This window comes from Oryzias latipes, chromosome 21 (genome assembly GCF_002234675.1).
Source record: "Oryzias latipes chromosome 21, ASM223467v1".
Lineage (NCBI taxonomy): Eukaryota > Metazoa > Chordata > Actinopteri > Beloniformes > Adrianichthyidae > Oryzias > Oryzias latipes.
The window spans coordinates 6,517,410-6,537,781 of NC_019879.2; the positions used below are offsets into that span (position 1 = coordinate 6,517,410).

Consider the following 20,372-nt stretch of genomic DNA (forward strand, 5'->3'; position numbering starts at 1 on the left):
TAATACAGTTAAGTTTGATTACTGTGCAAATGCCAAGCAAGTCAGTGCAAGGGTAAAAGACTGCAGCATCCTCTTCTCTTCTTCGCTGTACATCTCTGGCAAAGACAGTCAGCTTCAAGCATTTGCGGCGCCTGCAGACTTTCATTCAGCTTGTTTAGGTGGCCTGTCAGTCATATCCACCAAAAAATGCAGCTTTTCCAGCCACTCAGTATCTTCCAGTTGCGGGTAGTTCAGGTCTTTGCTTTTCAGGAGTGTTTTCACGTGTTCTAAACAGACGACAAAGTGACGCAAAACGTCACCCCTGGACAGCCATCGGACTTTGTTGTGTAGCAGGAGATCAGAATAGTCGCTTTTTGACTTCATCAAGCAATGCACGGAACTGACGGTAGATCATTTACATCAGACACCTGCCTAGCAGTCCGCTAAAAGTTTTTAAAAAAAAGCCCTGCTGGTAGAAATGTGTGTTGCAGGCTATGACGCAAATCTTCGTTGACAGAAATGTTGAAATTTAATATTGTAGTGGCGGTCATGTGCATTTTAGGTCTGTTAGCAGCAGGGGATTGTGGGAAGTGGTCTCCTGATCTAATTAGGGCTCAGCATGAGCATTTTTGTTTGCCCATGTTTCTTTTCATATGGCAGTTTTGTTGTTCCACCTTAGTTTATTCTTCCTGTTATGTTTGTTTCTTTGTGTTGGACCGTAAGTGTGGAAGGGGGAGAGGTTGATGACTCCTGTGCAACGTTCAATTTGGTTTGTGTTTAAAGTAAAGGGTCTTGTTATGCTGGAAAGGGGATTGCACTTTCAGCTTCTCTTTCTGGTCGGACTCGTGCGGTGTTTGGGACATGGACAGTTCTCCAGCACAGCCAGTTGATTGACAGTTCAACTTGTTGACAGCTTGTCTCCCGTTTTAACGCTGCATACCTGATGGGCGTTTAAATATTTTTTTCTACGCATTCTTATAGCATTGGAATAAACGTTAAGAATGTTTGTGTCTTGTTTTTCCTCTAACAGAAACCATATTAAAACAAAAAATATATTTCTCTCCCCCATCTTTTCACATTTTGAGACCCCCGCCCTAACCCTTCTTCCAGCTCCGTTCTGCCAAGTAAAGAAAAGCACAGATTAAAAGAAATTATGAGCAAACAAGCACTTAATAATAATCAAAACAATAATTAATTCACGTTTAGAAGATCATCTCACTCTATGCTGCAGGTTTGTCTGTTTACAACGGAACTCAATATTTCTTCTTCTACGGTCGTTTTGCTTATCTCCAAATGATATATTCCAACTGAAAGTGTGGCGTATATAAACGTTTCTTATAATCGAATACGCTTTTTCTGATCTGATCTTTGAACCGATCAAAGATATTTTGCACATGGAACCGCAGCTACTGATGATGCTTAATTACAGGTAGATGGATCAGAAAAAAAACCAAGGCTGTGTCCGAATTCCTACCCTTACCCCTAACTACTAAAACCCTATATAGTGCGGCACTATATAGTTCTCTGAATTTTCAAAGCAATTCGGACACCCATGCTCACTACTTTTCTCTTTCGGGTGTTTTCATATGACGCTTGACACGGAAATAAAGTGGCGCATTACCGCCACCACCTGGTCTGGAGGCGAAATACTACTATTTAACGCGGAGAATAACACCTATTTGTCAAAGTAATAATAAAGTCAAAGTAATAATAATAATAATAAATATGAACATTTTTACAAAGACTATTTATGAATCTGCTGTGTTCTGATCATGGAAAACGTGGCTGATTTATAAATAATAAAATAACAAACACATTTGTGTTGATTTAATGTATTTGTTCAGAAATAAACCCTCAAGTCATTAGTCCATGGCAATATTTATTTTTTTGCCGCTGAACGATTTACGGGCTGTTGCGAGGAGGCATTTTTTTCAGTAGTTTTCTCTTCTACCTTTCTGAAAATAGCTTTAAATATGAATCTATCCGTCTTCCTGGCAATAATTCAACCATTTTTCGTGAGATCAAACCGAAAACAAGCAGATATGCAGCATCAGAGGACAGCAAGGAGGAGAAGCAGACGTCTCAGAAGATTTCCTCTGGATGCCTTGGCTAGACATGAACAACTTGTGAGTTAAACTTAAAGTTTTTTTTTAGTTAAACTTAAGCATTTGTCACTAATTGTGCTCAAGGTTACACAATCTGCTGGGTAAGAGTTTAACTTTCTTTTTCAACATTGGATTATGAGTTGTATAGTCTAACTACATGAAACACTTGTGAATTAGAAGTTTAGTATTTTTTATTCAGAGTCAAACCATATCACTTGTTTAAAACAAAATACTTTCATTTATTAAATACTTTCATTTTTCACCCAGTAAAAAACAAACACGATTTTCCAGCATTTAAAAATACTTCATAAACTAAAATGTAAGACATACAAAAATAAATAGAAACAATCAAAAAATGAGATTTAATTAAAAAGGTTGTGGGGAGCATCGATGGCTGCCACATGGGAATAAAGGTCCTAAAAGAAAATGCAGCTTGTTATTTTAACAGGAAGCTTTTTTATTCCATTTAAATGCAGGCTGTATGTGACTCTAATGCCAAATTTATAGATATTTTTCTTGGGAATCCAGGACCAATCCATGATTCACTGGTTCTAGGTAAAAACCCAATTTATATAAATAAAAGATTACCCACCTGAAGGATCCTTTTGGGTGATGGTGGGCATCTCTGCATTGCACATCCCATCACGCTGCTGACACCCTACAGGGGAACTTATGAGGAATGCCATTGAGGCCCGTTACAACTAGCACCACTCCAGAACACGCTCTGTGGTGGAGAGAGAGCATTTGGCATTATAAAGATAAGGAGGAAAGCAATATTTCTGGGGGCACTGGGAGTAAAACCAACCTTTGCAATGAAAATCATTGCCTGAAGTTCAATTCTGCACAATCTGTGCATCAGCAAAGGGGACTGCTGGGAGCCACAGCAGGACGACACCAGGAACATGCAGGACGAGCTAAGTGGCGTCCGTCTGTGAGGACAAATCTCTGCTTTCCTTTCAGCTCCAACTGTGACACACATGACTCCGGAGGACCACAATTATTGTTAACATGTGTAAAAATAAATGTAAACATATAAAACTAAATTGTTAATGTGTACATTTGATATTTATATGAAAATCCTTGTTAAAATGGCTCAGATTTAAATAAAACATGTAAATTATTCATTTTTGTTCATGCATTTATCAAACAAATTGGAAAAACAACGGCAACATTACATTTTTTGAACAATATTTTCAACTCAAGTACGCTTAACAGACTCTCCTATTGCTTTTCCTCCCTTATGGCTCTTTCCTCCTCTCCTCTCCTCTTTCAACAAAAACCTTTACCCCAATATGACAACGATTAACCGTTTATTAACAAACAAAGACAAATCTGATCATGATCAACAAGTGACTTGACTCCCATCCGGCACGAGCTTGCCTGAAAACAAACAGGCTATCTTTCTCCATCCACAGATGGATCAGATTTTCCTCATCCTCGCCTGTCCCTACATATAAACACATTTAAAACATGTGTTAATAACTTATGACTACGGTTAGGAGTCACTGCTTTTTGATGTAATATCTACCATTTATTTTTAGCCTTCGGCGCTAATTCACGTTAGTGTTAGCATTACAGAAAAAAATGAGCTTAAAGACAATGTAGGTTGTCGATTGAGGTATATAACATCATCTTACATATTTACAAAAATATTTTACAACAGATACTAGATACTTTTTAATAAACTTACATGTTTCGGTTGTTTTCCTTGCCCAACCGGCTGCCATTTTCGAATAATTCAAACGCAATGCATTGTGGCTCATACACAGTGCATTCTGGTCCGAACGCAGTGCATTATGGACAATATTCGCCAATCGAGTGAGCATCGATCCACACTGGTTTTTCGTAAAGACTTCTGGGAAATTTCTAGTCCACTCGATTTTTGAACTGTAGATTCGGCCAACCCTACAAAATGGCGACGCACTATATAGTGCACTATATATGGGTTAGGGCGGTAATTCGGACACAGGGCAAAAGACTAATCAGCAGGCTGAGAACTGGACAGTACTCCCCTTTAAAGACCTGCCCCAGACAGTCCACCAACCTGATCAGGGTTGGCAGACTGAAAGTCGGCAATCAGGTCCAGGTGCAGAACTAAATGAGATGGAACCCAAGACACATGAAATTTGGGGTGGACATGAAGAGGCCTGGGCAACCCAAAACGAAATCCACTGGACTAACAGTCTTGGGCAATGGAAAATGTCCAACAAATCTAGGAGTTTCCCATGCAGACAGGGAGAATTGATTTGAAATGGTTTATTTCAAGCAATTAAATAGAAATAATACACAAAAGCAATACAATCATCAGTTATACATTCGTACAGAAACTAATCAAACTTAGGATAAATAGGCATATTAATAAATATTGCTTGAAAGGGAGTTGAAGGAAGCGAACCCCGTTATACTGTAACCATTTTATTACATGATTTATCAATATCCGGTTCCTAGCTTTTATCGGATAGAATTAAGAATCGTAAAGTATCAATAAAGCACATGACAAAGATGAATTACTTAATGATTATGTAAAAATAACTATTTCAGAAATCAACATTGCAAATTCAAATCAGTTATCTAGAATATATGCAGATTATGTTACTTATAAAAGTCATTCATATGATTAAAATATAATACTATATCAGTAAAATACACAACATGTGTTTCAGAGATTTTCATAGCAAAATTTCGTCAAGTATCAAAAGTTAAAAACATGTGCAAAATTATGTTACATTAGGAAAGATTTTTGAATCAATTTATAAGTTTTTGGAGCAAGTGAAGTAATAACATTAAACATCGATCAATTTAACCATTTTCAATAATTGATTAATCATTTGTTTTACAATTTCTTTGTATTTTTTTATGTTTTTATTTATTTTATTTATTTTATAATAAAGTAATGCTGTAAGGGAATATAAAAAGGGTCCATAAGCTGTCGACTAACCAAAGCTGGCATTTCTTCTGCTGATTGTCAGCCGTTCTGTACGTTCAAACATACAGAACGGCTGTACGTACGGAAACAGTTTATAGTTCTCTTCACTGTTATGTCTGCAGACATTGGATTCAGGTCCATATCCTTCTTCAGCTGATATCAGCAACGGTGAAAGTTGAGGTCAAGTTGTCTGCAGGTCAAAAGTCTCTGCTGAGAATCAGGTTACGTCAGACATCCGGAGAAAGCAATGAATCAAGGCGTCATATTTCTTGAAATTATTTGGCTCTTTGATTTACTCCATGTTGTTTCAGACGACCGTGATTAAACACTTCTCAAAGTCTTTCATGGTGTTCACAATCAGAACCTTGGACCGGTCCGGTGGACCAAGTGGTTTGACGTAAATCCTGCAGCCTTTAACCCAAGTGTTCTCAATCTGCTTCTGCTTCCTGAGAAGCCGTGCATGTTTGGAAATTTCAGCATTCCTTCTGGTCAGATGGTCGTTCAAATAAACAGTAGATCCTTTCAGTTTTCTTCTTTGACTCATCAGAGCTAGCTTGTGTTTTTTTTATTCACAAACCTGATGAGGATCGCTGGTTTATCCGTCTCCTTTCTCCTGGGGAGCAGGTGGGAGGTCTCGATGGTGTTGAGATCCAGGGAAATCCCTTTAGACGTGAGAAATGTTTCCATTTGGCGTTCCAGAGACTCTGCACCGTTCTCCGTTTCAGAACTGCTAGCGATGCTAGCGCTATTAGCATTAGGAATGCTAGCTCCAGCTCCATTTAGCTTCGCCCTAGGTTTGATCGGTACTCCAGTGAGAATGACATTATTCATCCTTACTTGTTGTTCCACATCGTCCAGTCTTTTCTCCAGAATGTCGACCCGGTTTTCTCGTTGCTCCTTTTGAGCCCGAAATCTTCGGAAGTCTTCCATTAGCTCAATCAGTGGAGATAGCTTAGCATTCACTTGCTCCATAAAGGGATACAGCGTAGATTTGATATCATCAAGAATCTTTTTAAGGTCTTCATATTCCTGGCTTTTCTAGGGGGCCATGGTCAGCTGTCTTTTTGGAGAAAATCAACTTTTTAAGTCATTTGATTTGATAGTTGTATAGCCGCTGTGAGCTGCCACACGTCCGCTGTAACCCGGAACCGGAAACCATGTCCAGATCAGATCAGTCTTATATCCGTCCATAATAAGGAGAACTAGACAGACCCTCCTGCAAGCCCTACGAATCTGATCTCTGAAAAACTAAAGTAGCCAGAAAAGACACAAAGTCTTTTATGGAAGCAAACAACCGTACACCACCTTAAAACGGGACATTCCTGTGACAGAAGAAGGCAAGGTGTTGTGCGTATACTCAGCCCAGACCACCATGCTAGACCAAGTCTTTTTGAAGACTAACATACAGAGACTCCAAGCAAATGAAAAACACACACTAGAGCCTAGCCATAAACCAGGGACCTCTGTCTGAAACTATATCAATAGGCACACCATGGTGCCGAAAAACATGCAGAAGCAGTACATGTCCTTAGCTGAAAGAAGCGCGCCATTTTGGAGAGATGGTCAACAACATTGAAGACCCCAGTGTCACCATCTGAAGTAGGCAGACCAGTAATAAAGTCCATGGAGATGTGGAACCAGGATATTTTATGGATAGGCAAAGAATGAAGCATTCCCACAATAGGAAAGAGGATTTAGTGCTAGCATGCACAGGAAAGACTGTGGCAAACACCCGGATGTTAGTCAAAATGGTGGACCACCAGAAATGACGTCTTAGGGCAGAGATGCTTCAACCTTTATCTAGGTGACAAAACACGCTCAAACCATACCACAAACAAAACATTGTACTGTTTGTTGAAAATGGAAGAAGAGAGAATCAAACCCATTTGTTGTAAACTCATCGTTACTTTGACAAATTGGTCTTACAAGGTCTTAGAATTCTTAGAAGCCTGTGAGCCACATGTTTTATCCATCAATAAAACATTGATGGAGAAAAGCTTGTTTGTACAGGATTGATCAGTTTGTTATCATCTATATGGTCCTTGTGGTTGTTCTGTCACTAAAGATAATAATAGTTTATTTAATTTTCTTTTATTTTTAACATTTTTTTAAGATATCCTATTTAAATTCAAATGTTTTTAAATTCTTAGCTCGTCTTAAGTTCTACATTTTGAAAGGGTCTATTTTTTTTAAAAAACATGTTGAAAGGCGGCTGAACAGCATAAGAGTCAAACCAAAAATACATTGATTTTTGTCTTTCGGCACAGCCGACTCACAACAGAGGACACACCCTGGACTTGGTCATCACCTACGGCCTGTCTGCTGGTGTGTCCTCTGTTGTTGACTTGGCTGTGTCAGACCATTATTGTGTGTTTTTTAAGGTGACTGGTTCTATCCAGCAAGAGGCCTCAATGAGAACTGTGACGAAGCGATATATAACTCCTGAAGTGGCAGAAAATTTTATTGACATTTTAAAACAAACTCCTGCTTAGATTTTACCTTTGTCCTGCGATTCTCTGACTGATGATTTTAATGACAGACTTAAGTTTGCCATTGATACAGCCGCTCCAATGAAAACTAAAATCTTGAAACAGAATCCAAAGACGCCTTGGAGAAACGGTGCTATTTTAAATCTGAAGAGAATTTGTAGGAGAGCAGAGAGAAAATTTAGAAAGACTAATTTACCAGTCGACTATGACTTTTTAAAGGATCAACTAAAAACGTACAACCACGCTGTTAAACAGGCAAGGACACTTTATTTTTCTAATCTCATCACAAACAATAAAAACAACCCCCGGTTTCTTTTTAAGACTATTGATTTTTTATTAAACAAAGATTTTAATAAATCCATCATGCCTCACTCACAAACTGCATGTGAGGACTTTGCTGACCACTTCAGGAGTAAAGTCAATGCTATTAGATCTAACCTTCAACCGGTACATAACAGTAATCCTAGCAGGTCAGTGGCATTGTCTTTACCCGAGGAAACACTGGATAGTTTTGTCCTGGTTGATGCAGAGATGCTTGGTCGAGTTTTTTCCCAAGCAAACACTACAACCTGCCTTTTAGACCCTATTCCCACTTCTCTTTTTAAAGCATTCTATAAATTCTTTGAGTCAGAGATTTTAAAAATAGCTAACTGCTCTCTTCAGACTGGGGTCTTCCCCTCTGCCTGTAAGACGGCGTTGGTGAGGCCCCTTCTGAAGAAGAGTAACTTGGACCCAAAGATCATGGACAATTACAGACCTGTATCCAACTTACCATTTTTAGGAAAAATTATTGAAAAACTTGTTTTTATTCAATTACATGATTTTTTAAATGAACATAATGTTCTTGAAAAATGTCAGTCTGGTTTTAGGACAAATCACAGTACTGAGACGGCCCTTTTAAAAATTTTAAACGATCTCAGAAATACTTATGACTCGCAGAAACTTTCTGTTCTGGTGCTGCTAGATCTTAGTGCCGCCTTTGATACGGTGGATCACCAGATTTCACTTGACAGACTTAGTAGTCGGGTCGGCCTCTCAGGAACTGCTCTTAACTGGTTTCACTCCTATCTCACAGATCGCCATTTTTTTGTAAGTATGGATACTCGGTCCTCAGGAGTCCATGAAATAAGTTGCGGCGTTCCCCAGGGTTCAATCTTGGGTCCAATACTTTTTAACTTGTATATGTTGCCTCTTGGGGATGTCATCAGGAGACACGGCGTTGACTTTCACAGCTATGCTGATGATACACAGCTTTACATCGCCGTGTCTCCTGATGACCTTGAACCTGTTAACACTCTTTTAAACTGTATTTTAGATATAAAGTCATGGATTGCAGAAAACTTCTTACAGCTCAACCAGGACAAAACTGAAGTTTTAATCATTGGTCCTGAAGACAAGAGAGAGATGATTTTACCCAAACTTAGGAATTTTAAATCTTCTCAATGTGTGAGAAACCTGGGCGTACTTTTTGACTCTGAGCTGAATTTTATTCCTCACATCAGAAATGTTGTGAAAACAGGATTTTACCATCTTAAGAATATTGCCAGAGTCCGCCCGTTCCTCTCTCTTGCCAGCACAGAGGTGCTAATGCATGCTTTTATTTTTAGTCGTTTAGATTATTGTAATGCCCTGCTCTCTGGTTTACCGAAAAAGTCAATCTCAAATCTGCAACTATTACAGAACTCTGCTGCACGAGTTCTGACGAGGACCAGAGGGCTGGAACACATTACACCTATTTTAAAGTCGCTGCATTGGCTCCCTGTGCGTTTCAGGATTGATTTTAAAGTTCTTTTAATGGTTTATAAATGTTTTAATGGTCTTGGGCCTTCTTATTTAAATGATGTTATTTTAAAATACGAACCCTCGCGGACCCTGAGGTCCTCTGGCACTGGCCTCTTAGTTGTCCCTAAGGTGAGGACCAGGACACATGGTGAGGCTTCGTTCTGCCATTACGGCCCCCGCCTGTGGAACGGCCTGCCAGAGAGCCTCAGGGCTGCAGAGACTGTAGAGGTTTTTAAGAAGAGGCTCAAGACCCACATTTTTAGTCTGGCTTTTACATGACTTTGATCATTTCCTATGTCTTTTTTATTTTTTATCTATCTATTTATTAATTAATTTATTTATTTACGTATTTATTTATTTACGTATTTATTCATTTATTTATTTGTAAGGACTATTATTATCTCTGTTTTTAATATACTATTCTTTATATTGTTATTTTACCAATGATACGTAGGTTATGTTTTAATCAGTTTTACGTATTTTATTTTTTAAATACTAAAATATTTAAATCTTATTTTATTTTTTTATCATATTTTCTATTTTTAGTGTTATTTTATGATAATTTTTATTCTGATGTTTTTAACTCCAGTGTTTCCTCTTGGGGATCCATTTTTCTGGGGCACCACCGGCTTGACCTGTAGGGGGTGCTACTGCTGCGGTGCCCATTCTGGTTGGGCGGGCTGGGGTCCCGCTCTGTGGTCTAATAGCCATGGAGTGGGCCCTGGGCTGCTCTGTGCTGGGCGGGCGCTGTGGTAGTGACCCCTGTGGTCGGGCTGGGCCTTGGAATAAATGGATCACCATCATATCGTTTCCTCACGGCAGTACCAAGCCAGACCTTCTTTTAGCTGCAGTTCTTTGTTTCTGTTCAGGGTTCTACTGGGGGAACTGGGTGGGTGGGTGGGGTGTGGGTGTGGGTGGCGTAGGGGGTGGTGAGGGAGGGGTCCCATCTTTGTGTGATTGTCCTTTGTTTGCTGTTTTTAACAATTTTCGGGTTTTTTGACTGTTTTATCTGCTTTTATGTTAAGCGCTTTGTGTTTTTAACTGAAATGAAAGGCGCTATATAAATAAATAAAGTTTGAGTTTGAGTTTCTACAGATATTTTTAACATTTTTTGCAGACTTTTCTTGTTGCATTCAGCAAACCAGTTTGGATTGGACTGACTGACAAAGTCCAGGAGGGGACCTGGAAATGGGTAGATGGAAGTCCTCTGACTCTGAAGTGAGTGTTCAGTCTGGATCAGTGCTACTAAAACACAGAGTGAGCTGGGGGTTGGTTTAGCTGCTGCCATTTGATTATAATTGTTTTTTATGTAGCGGGGTAAAAAGCACAACATTAACGCACACACATTTCTATATGGAATTTTTTTTTTTTTTTTACTTGAGAAATGCAAATACTTGTATACATGTCTGTATGCTGTCTGAATCACATTCTTTTATTTTCTGACCTGACAGGTTCTGGGAAGAGAATCAGCCTGATGATTACAAAGAGGAAGACTGTGTTCAAATTAGACATGCTGCTGGATCCTGGAATGATTTTTCATGTGAAACTTCTATGCGGTGGATCTGTGAAAAAGAAGCAACTTTATTTGTTTGAAAACTACTTTAAATTAAGATGCATTTCTACCTTTTTTTACCTTTCAGAAAAAACACAGTGTATAAGACCATGAAAAACATCCTTCTTTTCCTAAGGTAAAAAATATCGTCTGCTCAATTTGAAAGCGAAATAACTGTACAAAAATTTTTTATTTACTTATAAATGTATTCAGTTCTTTTATTAATATCTACTTTGTGTCTGAAGATTTTGTTTTTAAATTTGACATTTAATTGCCAATCGAAGAAATTATTTTATGCTTTTCTTGACTCCAGTTGAATAAGATTTCCACATCAATTGGCTTCTAACACAGTTTTGGTTTCTGCTTAAGTCACCTTTCATTCAACACCTACTTTCATTTGTACATCATAGCTCATAATTTGTGGGAGTTTCCTCTGGCATCCCACAATCCTCTGTCTGTGCAAAGCATGTTAGAATTTCAATTTGTTAAAGGGAATAAAAACGTAAAAACTCTTCATTCTTTTCCTTTTAGTTTTCTGTGTTTTATTATACATTTCAGGGCCAGACTATTGAAAAAACAACAACGACACAATACTAAGGGAATGAAAACCTCGAGAATAATGAATTTGAGCTTTCCCAAACTGTGCAACAAGTAAATTTGTTTCTTTTTATCTTCACAATCTGAATACTAATGTTTTGCAAAAATTCAAAGAAAGATTTTGTGTTCCTCTTTCTAGGTTTCTGGAAATCATTTTAACACCAATCAGGTATTTTTATATGCAGCAATTGCAACAACATTAGAGTCTTAGCTTGCTATAGGTGTCAAATGCCACCTTTAGCAAGTGGTCAATGTGTCCACATGCTAAAGGTGTGACAAATATGACCAATTCTTTTTCTGTTTTCAGCCAAAACTTTTTTAGCCAAAGTGATATCAGGTGTATTGTATTCGGTGGCCCTGAAGACCACATCATTAGCCAAAAATTCAACCAGTGTGACACAGTGCAGGTAACGGTTCCAGATTCCTTGTATGTCTTGCAAAATAATCAAGTGTAAATGAAACAAACAAACAAGTAGGCAAGAATGAATGGCAAATCCATTCACATCTTAGTTGTTTTTTATACTTTTTTATACTTCAAAAATGTTTGTGGTTTTTACGACGGAGTTTTAGGGCCACCAAAAAAAAAAAAAAAAGTAAAATTACGAGATTTTATCTCGTAAATTTAGGAAATAAAAACTCGTAAATTTAGGAGATAAAAACTCGTAAATTTAGGAGATTACAGTGGAAGTGAACATGCAGAGCAGCATGTGAAAGCCGCGCAGCCGCAGAGCAGACCAACTAAACTTTGTTGAACAGGTGAGCTGTATGTTTAGATTAGATTAGATTAGATTCAACTTTATTGTCACTGCACATGTAGGTACAAGGCAACGAAATGCAGTTAGCATCTAACCAGAAGTGCAATAAGCAGTAAGTACAGAATACAGGTCTATAGTATTTACAATAACTATACAGGTAAGTATTATGGACATAATTTACAGATATTAGTACTATGAGCACAATACACAGATAGGTGTACTATGAACATACTATTCAGATGGGCTATGTAAGAGTGTATGAACACTATAGGCAGAACTATGAACATCATTTACAGTATTGCAATGGACAGTAAAGTGCATTGAAAATATTGCAATGTGCAGATGGATTATACAGTGTTCCAAGATGAACAGACAGTAGTGCAAGTCATAACAAGTTACTGTTTTTGCTTGTTGTGAATAAATAAATAATTCAGAGTGTTGAAGAGGGGGGAGGAGTTTATGGTGGTGTGGGGGGTGTTTTAGGGGTGTCAGAAGGAAGAGTTCAGCAAGGAGACAGCTTTAGGGAAAAAGCTGTTCCTGAGTCTTGTGGTCCTTCTCCGGAGGCTTCTGAAACGCCTCCCGGGGGGAGGAGGTTAAACATTCCGTGGTCAGGGTGAGAGGAGTCCTTGAGAATGCTGCGAGCTCGACGTAGACAGCGTTTCCTCTGGATGTCCTCAAGAGGAGGAAGTGGTGTCCCTGTGATGCGCTGCGCAGTTTTCACCACCCTCTGCAGTGCCTTGTGATCAGCCACTGAGCAGTTCCCGTACCAGACTGAGATGCAACTCGTTAGGATGCTCTCGATCGCACACCGGTAGAAGTTCACCAGGATGGATGAAGACAGCTGGTTCTTCTTCAGTGTCCTGAGGAAGAAAAGGCGCTGGTGAGCCTTCTTGACCAGGCTGGAGGTGTTTGTGGCCCAGGACAGATCCTCCGAGATGGTGGTTCCCAGGAACTTGAAGCTGGAAACACGTTCAACAACCATCCCGTTAATGTGGATGGGGTCATGAGTGCTTCCATTCTTCTTCCTGAAGTCCACAATGAGCTCCTTGGTCTTGTTGATGTTAAGGAGCAGGTTATTGTCGGCGCACCATGTGGCCAGGTGCTGTACCTCTTCCCTGTAGGCAGTCTCATCGTTGTCACTGATGAGGCCAATCACCGCGGTGTCATCTGCAAACTTAATGATGGAGTTGGATCCATGTACGGGCTTGCAGTCGTGGGTGTAAAGGGAGTAGAGGAATGGGCTCAGCACACAGCCCTGTGGTACGCCAGTATTAAGTGAGATGGTGGTGGAGTGGGTGTGACCTGACCGAACATGCTGAGGCCTGTTGGTCAGAAAGTCCATAATCCAGTTGCAGAGGGAGGTGTTGATTTCCAGGTCTCCAAGTTTTGTGGTCAGCTTGGAGGGAATGACGGTGTTAAATGCTGAGCTGAAGTCAACAAACAACATCCTAACATATGTGTTGTTATTGTCCAGGTGTGTGAGTGCAGAGTGCAGCACTGTGCATACTGCATCCTCTGTGCTCCTATTTCTGCGGTAGGCAAATTGGTGTGGGTCCAGTGTGGGTGGGAGGCAGTCTTTGAGGTGTGCTAGGACCAGTCGCTCGAAGCACTTCATAATGATGGGTGTGAGTGCCACGGGGCGATAGTCATTCAGGCACGTTGGGGAGGAGTGTTTCGGTACTGGCACAATGGATGTGGACTTAAAACATGTTGGCACAGTTGCCTGGGAGAGGGACAGGTTGAAAATGTCTGTGAAGACCCCTGCAAGTTGCTCTGCACATGCCCTAAGCACACGTCCAGGAATGCCATCCGGGCCAGCAGCCTTGCGTGCGTTGATCCGGCTCAGTGCAGTTTGGACATCTGAGGGGGTGAGTTTAAGGGGTTGGTGGTCTGCTGACGGTGAGATTTTGGTGGCCGTCTCCTTGCTGTCACTATTGAAGCGAGCATAAAAGTCATTTAGCTTGTTAAGGAAGGAGACGTCCATGACTGTTGGTGTGGAGTTGCTTGACGTGTAGTCACTGATGATCTGGATGCCCTGCCACATGCATCAGGGGTCAGAAATGGAAAAGTGTTCCTCTACCTTCAGTTTGTAGCAGTACTTGGCCTTTTTGATGCCCCTTTTCAGGTTAGCCCTGGATTTACTGTAGGTCTGAGCGTCATCTGACCTGAAGGCAGCGTTACGGTCTTTCAGCAGGAGTCGAACCTCCTTGTTCATCCATGGCTTCTGATTAGGGTATGTTGTTATCTGTTTTTCTGTTGTTACACTGTCAATGGTGGAGATGATGTGATCCAGTACAGAGGAGGTGTAGATATCAATGTCCGTGTGAGAGCCACAGGCAGCCTTTGAAGCAAACATGCTCCAGTCAGTGTGTTGAAACCTGTCTTGAAGTAAAGTGTCTACTCCAGTTGGCCACACTTTGATGGTCTTCACTGATGGCTTCACACAGTTGATGAGGGGTGAATACTTAGGGGTGAGAAACAAAGAAAGGTGATCAGACTGTCCGAGGTGGGTGAGGGGGCTGGCGATGTAAGCTCCATTGATATTTGTATAAACATGGTCCAGAGTTTTGTCTCCTCTGGTGTGGCAGGAAACATGCTGGTGAAATTTGGGGAGTACTGTTTTTAAGTTGCAGTGATTAAAATCACCCGCGACAATAAAAGCAGCCTCTGGGTGAGCAGTCTGTTGTTTACTAATGGCTGCATGAAGTTCGTTCAAAGCAAGCTTGGCATTAGCATCCGGTGCAATATAGACTGCGGTTATTATGGTGGAAGTGAACTCTCGTGGCAGATAAAAAGGTCTACATTTAACCATGAGAAACTCTAAGTTAGCTGAGCAGTGTCTTCCAACAATGACAGTGTTCGTACACCAAGCTTTGTTGACATAAATGCACAATCCACCACCTCTTGTCATCTGATTTTTTATTGATTTTATTGATTTTTTTATTGATTTATTTTATTGTTTATTGATAGCGTTCCAAATTGCTGGAAGCTCAGTTGTTTGATTTATGGTTCATTACAGTTTTATTTATTGATGGTTGGTTTGCAGGATCTCTGCAGCTCGATGAAGCCATCGTCGGTATCCCTGCAGCTGTCGGCTGGAATCTTTTCTTCCTCCACCAAAGACAAGATCTCTACGTCTGCGTGACGCTTCCGTCACACAAAAGGAGGAGCACTTTTTTGGCATTTTCACAAAAGGCTCCACATATTTCATCTTCCAGCTAGGCTCCGATAAACGGACAACTTCGGTGTCTTCTCCTTAATCTACGACTTTTTTTCTCGTGAATTTATAAGATTTTAAGACGTAAATTTACGAGATAAAATCTCGTAATTTAATTTTTTTTTTCTTTTTGGTGGCCCTAAAACTCCGTCGTAGGTTTTATCTTCTCTCCACAGTTATTTTTTTTAAGGGTTATTAAAGCAACATTTTCTCACCCTGTCATGTGCTGCTTTATCATGACATCCATGCCTTCCTGCTTCTTCTACCTCATTCGTAGATCTTCACTTTGGTTTTCTCTGTGTGTAACCCTTGTGCTATCCTAGGCACTTTAACATTGGGAGTTGGTTCATCTGGACCCCACAAGACTGTTCTTTGAACCTTTTCTCTTCAATGATTTTTGATCTTCACTGGTGTCCATGATGGTCCTGAATCAGAGAGTGTTTTTGCTAATTCTGGTCCAACATTTACAAAATACTGGTTAAAACTTTCAGCCACATTCTCCATCTTGTAATTTTCCCTTTCATCATAAATGAAATATTTAGGATAACCATTTTCTTTGGCACCCTTTCTAATAACTGCGTTAAGAATGCTCCAGATGTTTTTATGTTACTTTTGTTTTCGTCAAGTAACTTATCATAATATTCTTTTTTGTATCTTCTTATAATATTGGTTAGTTTATTTCTGTATTTTTTATATCTGTTTTCTGCCTCTTTAGTTCTTTGTTTTAAAAACTCTTTGTAGAGACAGTTTTTCTTTTTACAGGCATTTTGTAGCCCCTTTGTAACCCATGGGCATTGGCTATAATTTGTTTTTCTTCTAAATGCTTTGATAGGACAATTTTTATCAAAAAATGATTCAAATTTTTTTAAGAAGGATTCATAGGCCTCATTAACGCATTGTGTGTTGTAAATTTCATCCCAACTTTGGGCTAATAGATCATTTTTGAATGCATGTATGGATTCCTCATTTTTAACCCTTCTGTACTGTGTTGACTTGTTAAACTCATAATTTCTGTAATTATCATCGTATACTGTAAACACTGGAAGATGGTCACTTATGTCATTAATTAATAATCCGTTAACTGTTTTATTTTCAATATCATTAGTGAATATATTGTCAATTAAAGTTGCACATTGGTTTGTAATTCTGCTGGGTCTAGTGATTTTTGGAAATAAACTGATACTGTACATGGTATTTATGAATTCATCTATTGATTTGAGTTTTTTAGGATTTAACAAGTCAATATTGAAATCCCCACAGATGAAATTTACTTTGTTATTTTTACTTATAAACATTTTTGCAATCCAAGATGAAAATATTTCAATGTTTCGTGCTGCTTTTATTAAGAACACAAGAAGAAGGTTCCAATTTCAAGACAAAGAGAAAATTTCATTGGGGGTGTCGTATAATGACCCATTTGGTGGATTCTAAGTTCAAACAGTATTCCTTATCAACTCAGGACAGTGTCTCGTAAAACCCCCACATCCTTGCTGGGATGAGAAGCAGATTAACAAACACACAACTGTTTTCAGAAAAGCTAAAAAGGTCAATCTGAGTAAACATTTAAACACACAATTAAAAAAATACATTGAAACAATGATAATAATACAACAATTTCCTTCACAAGGTGCATTCTACGGTGGCCCTGAAGTCCACATCAAATCAACAAATCACTCCACATGAAAACCAGTGGCAGCTACTGGTCTGTCAGAGAGGGAAAGCTCATTTGGCCTACATCCAAAAATTGTCTATTTATTCCTAAAGTCAATTGTGCCCCACGTACCTTTTCAAGAAAATGGTCTGTGACCCTGTCGTACCAACTAGGAGTCTTTTCAAGTGACTTGACCAGTGTCCTCTCAATGGCCAGCAGAGCTAGGCTGCTTAACCGGCCTTGGCCCATTTGGTTTCGGGTGTAGGACTTAAACAGGAGAAGCTCCTTTCTACACCTGCAGATGTAGCTCCAATTGTTGCCACTAATGAGAACAGTTTGTAAAGCTGAGGCATTGCACTGTCCAACTCCATGTCTTTAAGGAACACCAAGTAATCACACAGCTTTCCCCTGTTACCTTGCAAGTCCTAATCTGAATACAGGACTTGAAGTTCTGACCTCAGTCTTCCTGAATCAAAGTGATGGCCATAACTTTTCAGGACACTTTGGAAGGCCTCCTTTGGAAATAACTGTCTCATGTTATCAAATTTCCCTGGATTGACTAATTCTAAGAAGAGCATGCTTTCCAAATTTAAAAAACATCAAGGAATCTGCTCCTAGATGTTATCAAGGATGGCCATGTACAGATTTCTGTATCGCACTTGGGGATCCTGCAATTGGGTCAGACGGCGCTTTCTCATGGGCTCATCTCATTGGTCTGATGTGAGATCTGCTGTTTCGGCATAAATGGCTTGGAAAGCCCCCTCTGACCTCTTCTCTTTGACAAATGCAAGAAGAGATTCAATTCCGTTCTTGCAGTAAAGAACATCCATCGCCCTCTGCTGGACAATATCAAAGACCACATCAGTTTCTGAGAAGATTTGTTCATATGTGTACGACAGGAACACAAACTCAAAATCCTCCAGTTTCCTCACAAAGCCTTTGGCGCAATCCGGTGTATCATCATCCATTGTTGTATCTGCAATGATGTTCTCAAATGTCTGCAGGAGGCCATCATAATTGTTTGCCACAGTGCTCACTATCCGTGATGTGAAATTCCATCGAGCAGGAGCGTTTCTAGGCAACCTTGAACAGCCTGCAGACTCCAGAAAAGATGTCCTCTTTGTGGATTTTGAAAAGAATGTGGCAAATCCAGAGAGTGATGCAAAAAGAATTCTGCACTCAGGCAAGCATTTAGCCCCCTGTGACAGCACCAGATTCAGTCGCTGTGCATAGCAATGCACAAACATTGCACTGTGGGCTATTGCTTTCACTTTGGCCTCCAGACTATTGAACTGAACTGAACTTGACAAATCCGCGATGGGACTGAGCGAATAGCTTCAGGGATTCCTTATAGTACAGAATCGCGGTCAGTCAAAAGGAGACGCAGTCTTTCAACACAGACCCTCCAATCATTACGCAGAAGCTCGGAGTCCGGGCCAGCCCACTCCCCATTCACCCCCAGAGACGCTGAGCTTCCGTGGGCGGGACATAATCGCAGCATTTATCCAATGACCGTCTAGTTTCGAAGCGCTGAAAAAAAATGTTCCAAGCAGCCCCATTGAAGTCAATGGATGCTGGGCTTCAATGCACTGTGACTCTGCGGGAATGTATGAGAAGGAAATCGAGTCACCTGACCTGCTATATGTAACTGCTTCTGAACGAACTCGTCTTTGAGATGAAAGTTTTCTAATGCATCTTTAGTCAATAAAATGTTAATACAATACAATACAATATTATATATTCGACCATTAATTTTGGGAAATCCGAGCTTCCCTTGCAGTCGTAACCCTTGTGCTATCCTAGGCATTTTAGCATTGGGAGTTGGGTCATCTACACCCACCAGACAGTGCGCTGAACCTTTTTCTTCAATGATTTGTGAACCTCACTGGTGTCCATGGATTACATGAAATCTTTCCACCTTTATCCACCTTTGTCATGGTAGGGATAACAGGTCAATGTAAGGGTGGGGTCATAGGATAGCACAAGGGTTAAAGAAATCGCCACTGGTTAGAACTTAATGGAAAAATTTATAATTGGATTAAGGGGTTTTTATTTGATGTGTTCAAGTTAGGATAGGAAAGTCCTATTGATATGTAGTGGATAATGGAACCCCACAAGGAAGTGTGATTAGCCCTGTGCTGTTTTCAATTATGATTAATGATATCTAACTCCATTGGATGTGAATTTGGGAAAGCATTATTTGCAGATGATGGAGCCTTGTGGAAGAGGGGACGGAATATCCGTTATGTGGAGAGAAAGATACAAGACGCTATTACAGATGTGGAAAACTGGTCATATGATTGGGGCTTCAAATTTTCAGTGGCTAAAACAAAATATATGGTATTTACTAGGAAACGCCAAACTGTTCTGAACTTAAAATTGTATGGAGAAGTATTGGAGCAAGTGCATAGTTTTAGGTATCTTGGAGTTGTATTTGATACAAAGTTGAAATGGAGAGAGAATATTGACAGTAAAGTAGGGCGATGTAAGAGAGTCATAAATATAATAAGATGCTTGAAAGACAAACGAAAGTGTTGCTTGATTAGCAAGAGAAACAAACATTCATGGTAAAACCCTAGTTAAGAGGTTTTTGTCCTTTCTGGGTTTTTCCAACCGTACAAATGGATTTTTATCTCCACATGACGATGCAGGGTAGCAAAGGGAATGGAAACTGGGATGAAATCACGGCAGACAGGTTAGACACGGTCCATGCTTCATTTATTCCCATATATACAGATGGATCTAATGTCCCAGAAACAAAAAGAACTGTTTTTTTCTTTCTGTATCCTTAAGACCCGTACACACCGGGACGAATATTCGCCAGGCGTTATTCGCCAGCGTTTTTCGCTGGCGAATAACCAGCCTGTTCACACCCAGGCGATTTTCGCTGACGATGAGTGGAGTGAACATGCAATTTCATTCCCTGACATTAGATGGCGCTTAATGTAAAACAGAAATACTCCTGTACACAAGGTGGCGCCGCGCAACTTTATGCTTCTTAAAGTCGCTTTTCACTCAGAAGAAGAGAGCAAGTATTTACACGCTTGTCAGAATCAAACAAAGAAAACATGAATATTTCAAGCACCAGTAGCTCCAACTGGTGCTTGGTTCGGGGATATTTTAGAATGTCCGTCATTATTGCTTCGCGGCTGTGTAGACGCTACTTGGCGTCTATCTTCTTCGCTGGTATGTGTGCTCAGCAAGGCAGTTTTGTGTTTGAGCGCCCCCAAGTTGTGTTTTACTGTAACTTCAGAAGCTCCAGACACGTGTGCAAAAGCGCCATTCTCATTGGTCGAGTAGATTTCGACGCCACGCGTCG

The 20,372-nt window shown here is 40.0% G+C and overlaps 1 protein-coding gene across 1 annotated transcript in view; it reads left to right on the plus strand.

Moving 5' to 3' along the window:
• LOC110017399 (CD209 antigen-like protein D) overlaps positions 1-10,503 on the plus strand; it is a 73,303-nt gene extending 62,800 nt beyond the window's left edge. The window contains exon 5 of the mRNA XM_023951047.1: positions 10,399-10,503. Within this exon, the coding sequence (XP_023806815.1) occupies positions 10,399-10,503 (105 nt within the window). The remainder of the gene's footprint in view (positions 1-10,398) is intronic.
• The last annotated feature ends 9,869 nt before the right edge of the window (positions 10,504-20,372 follow it).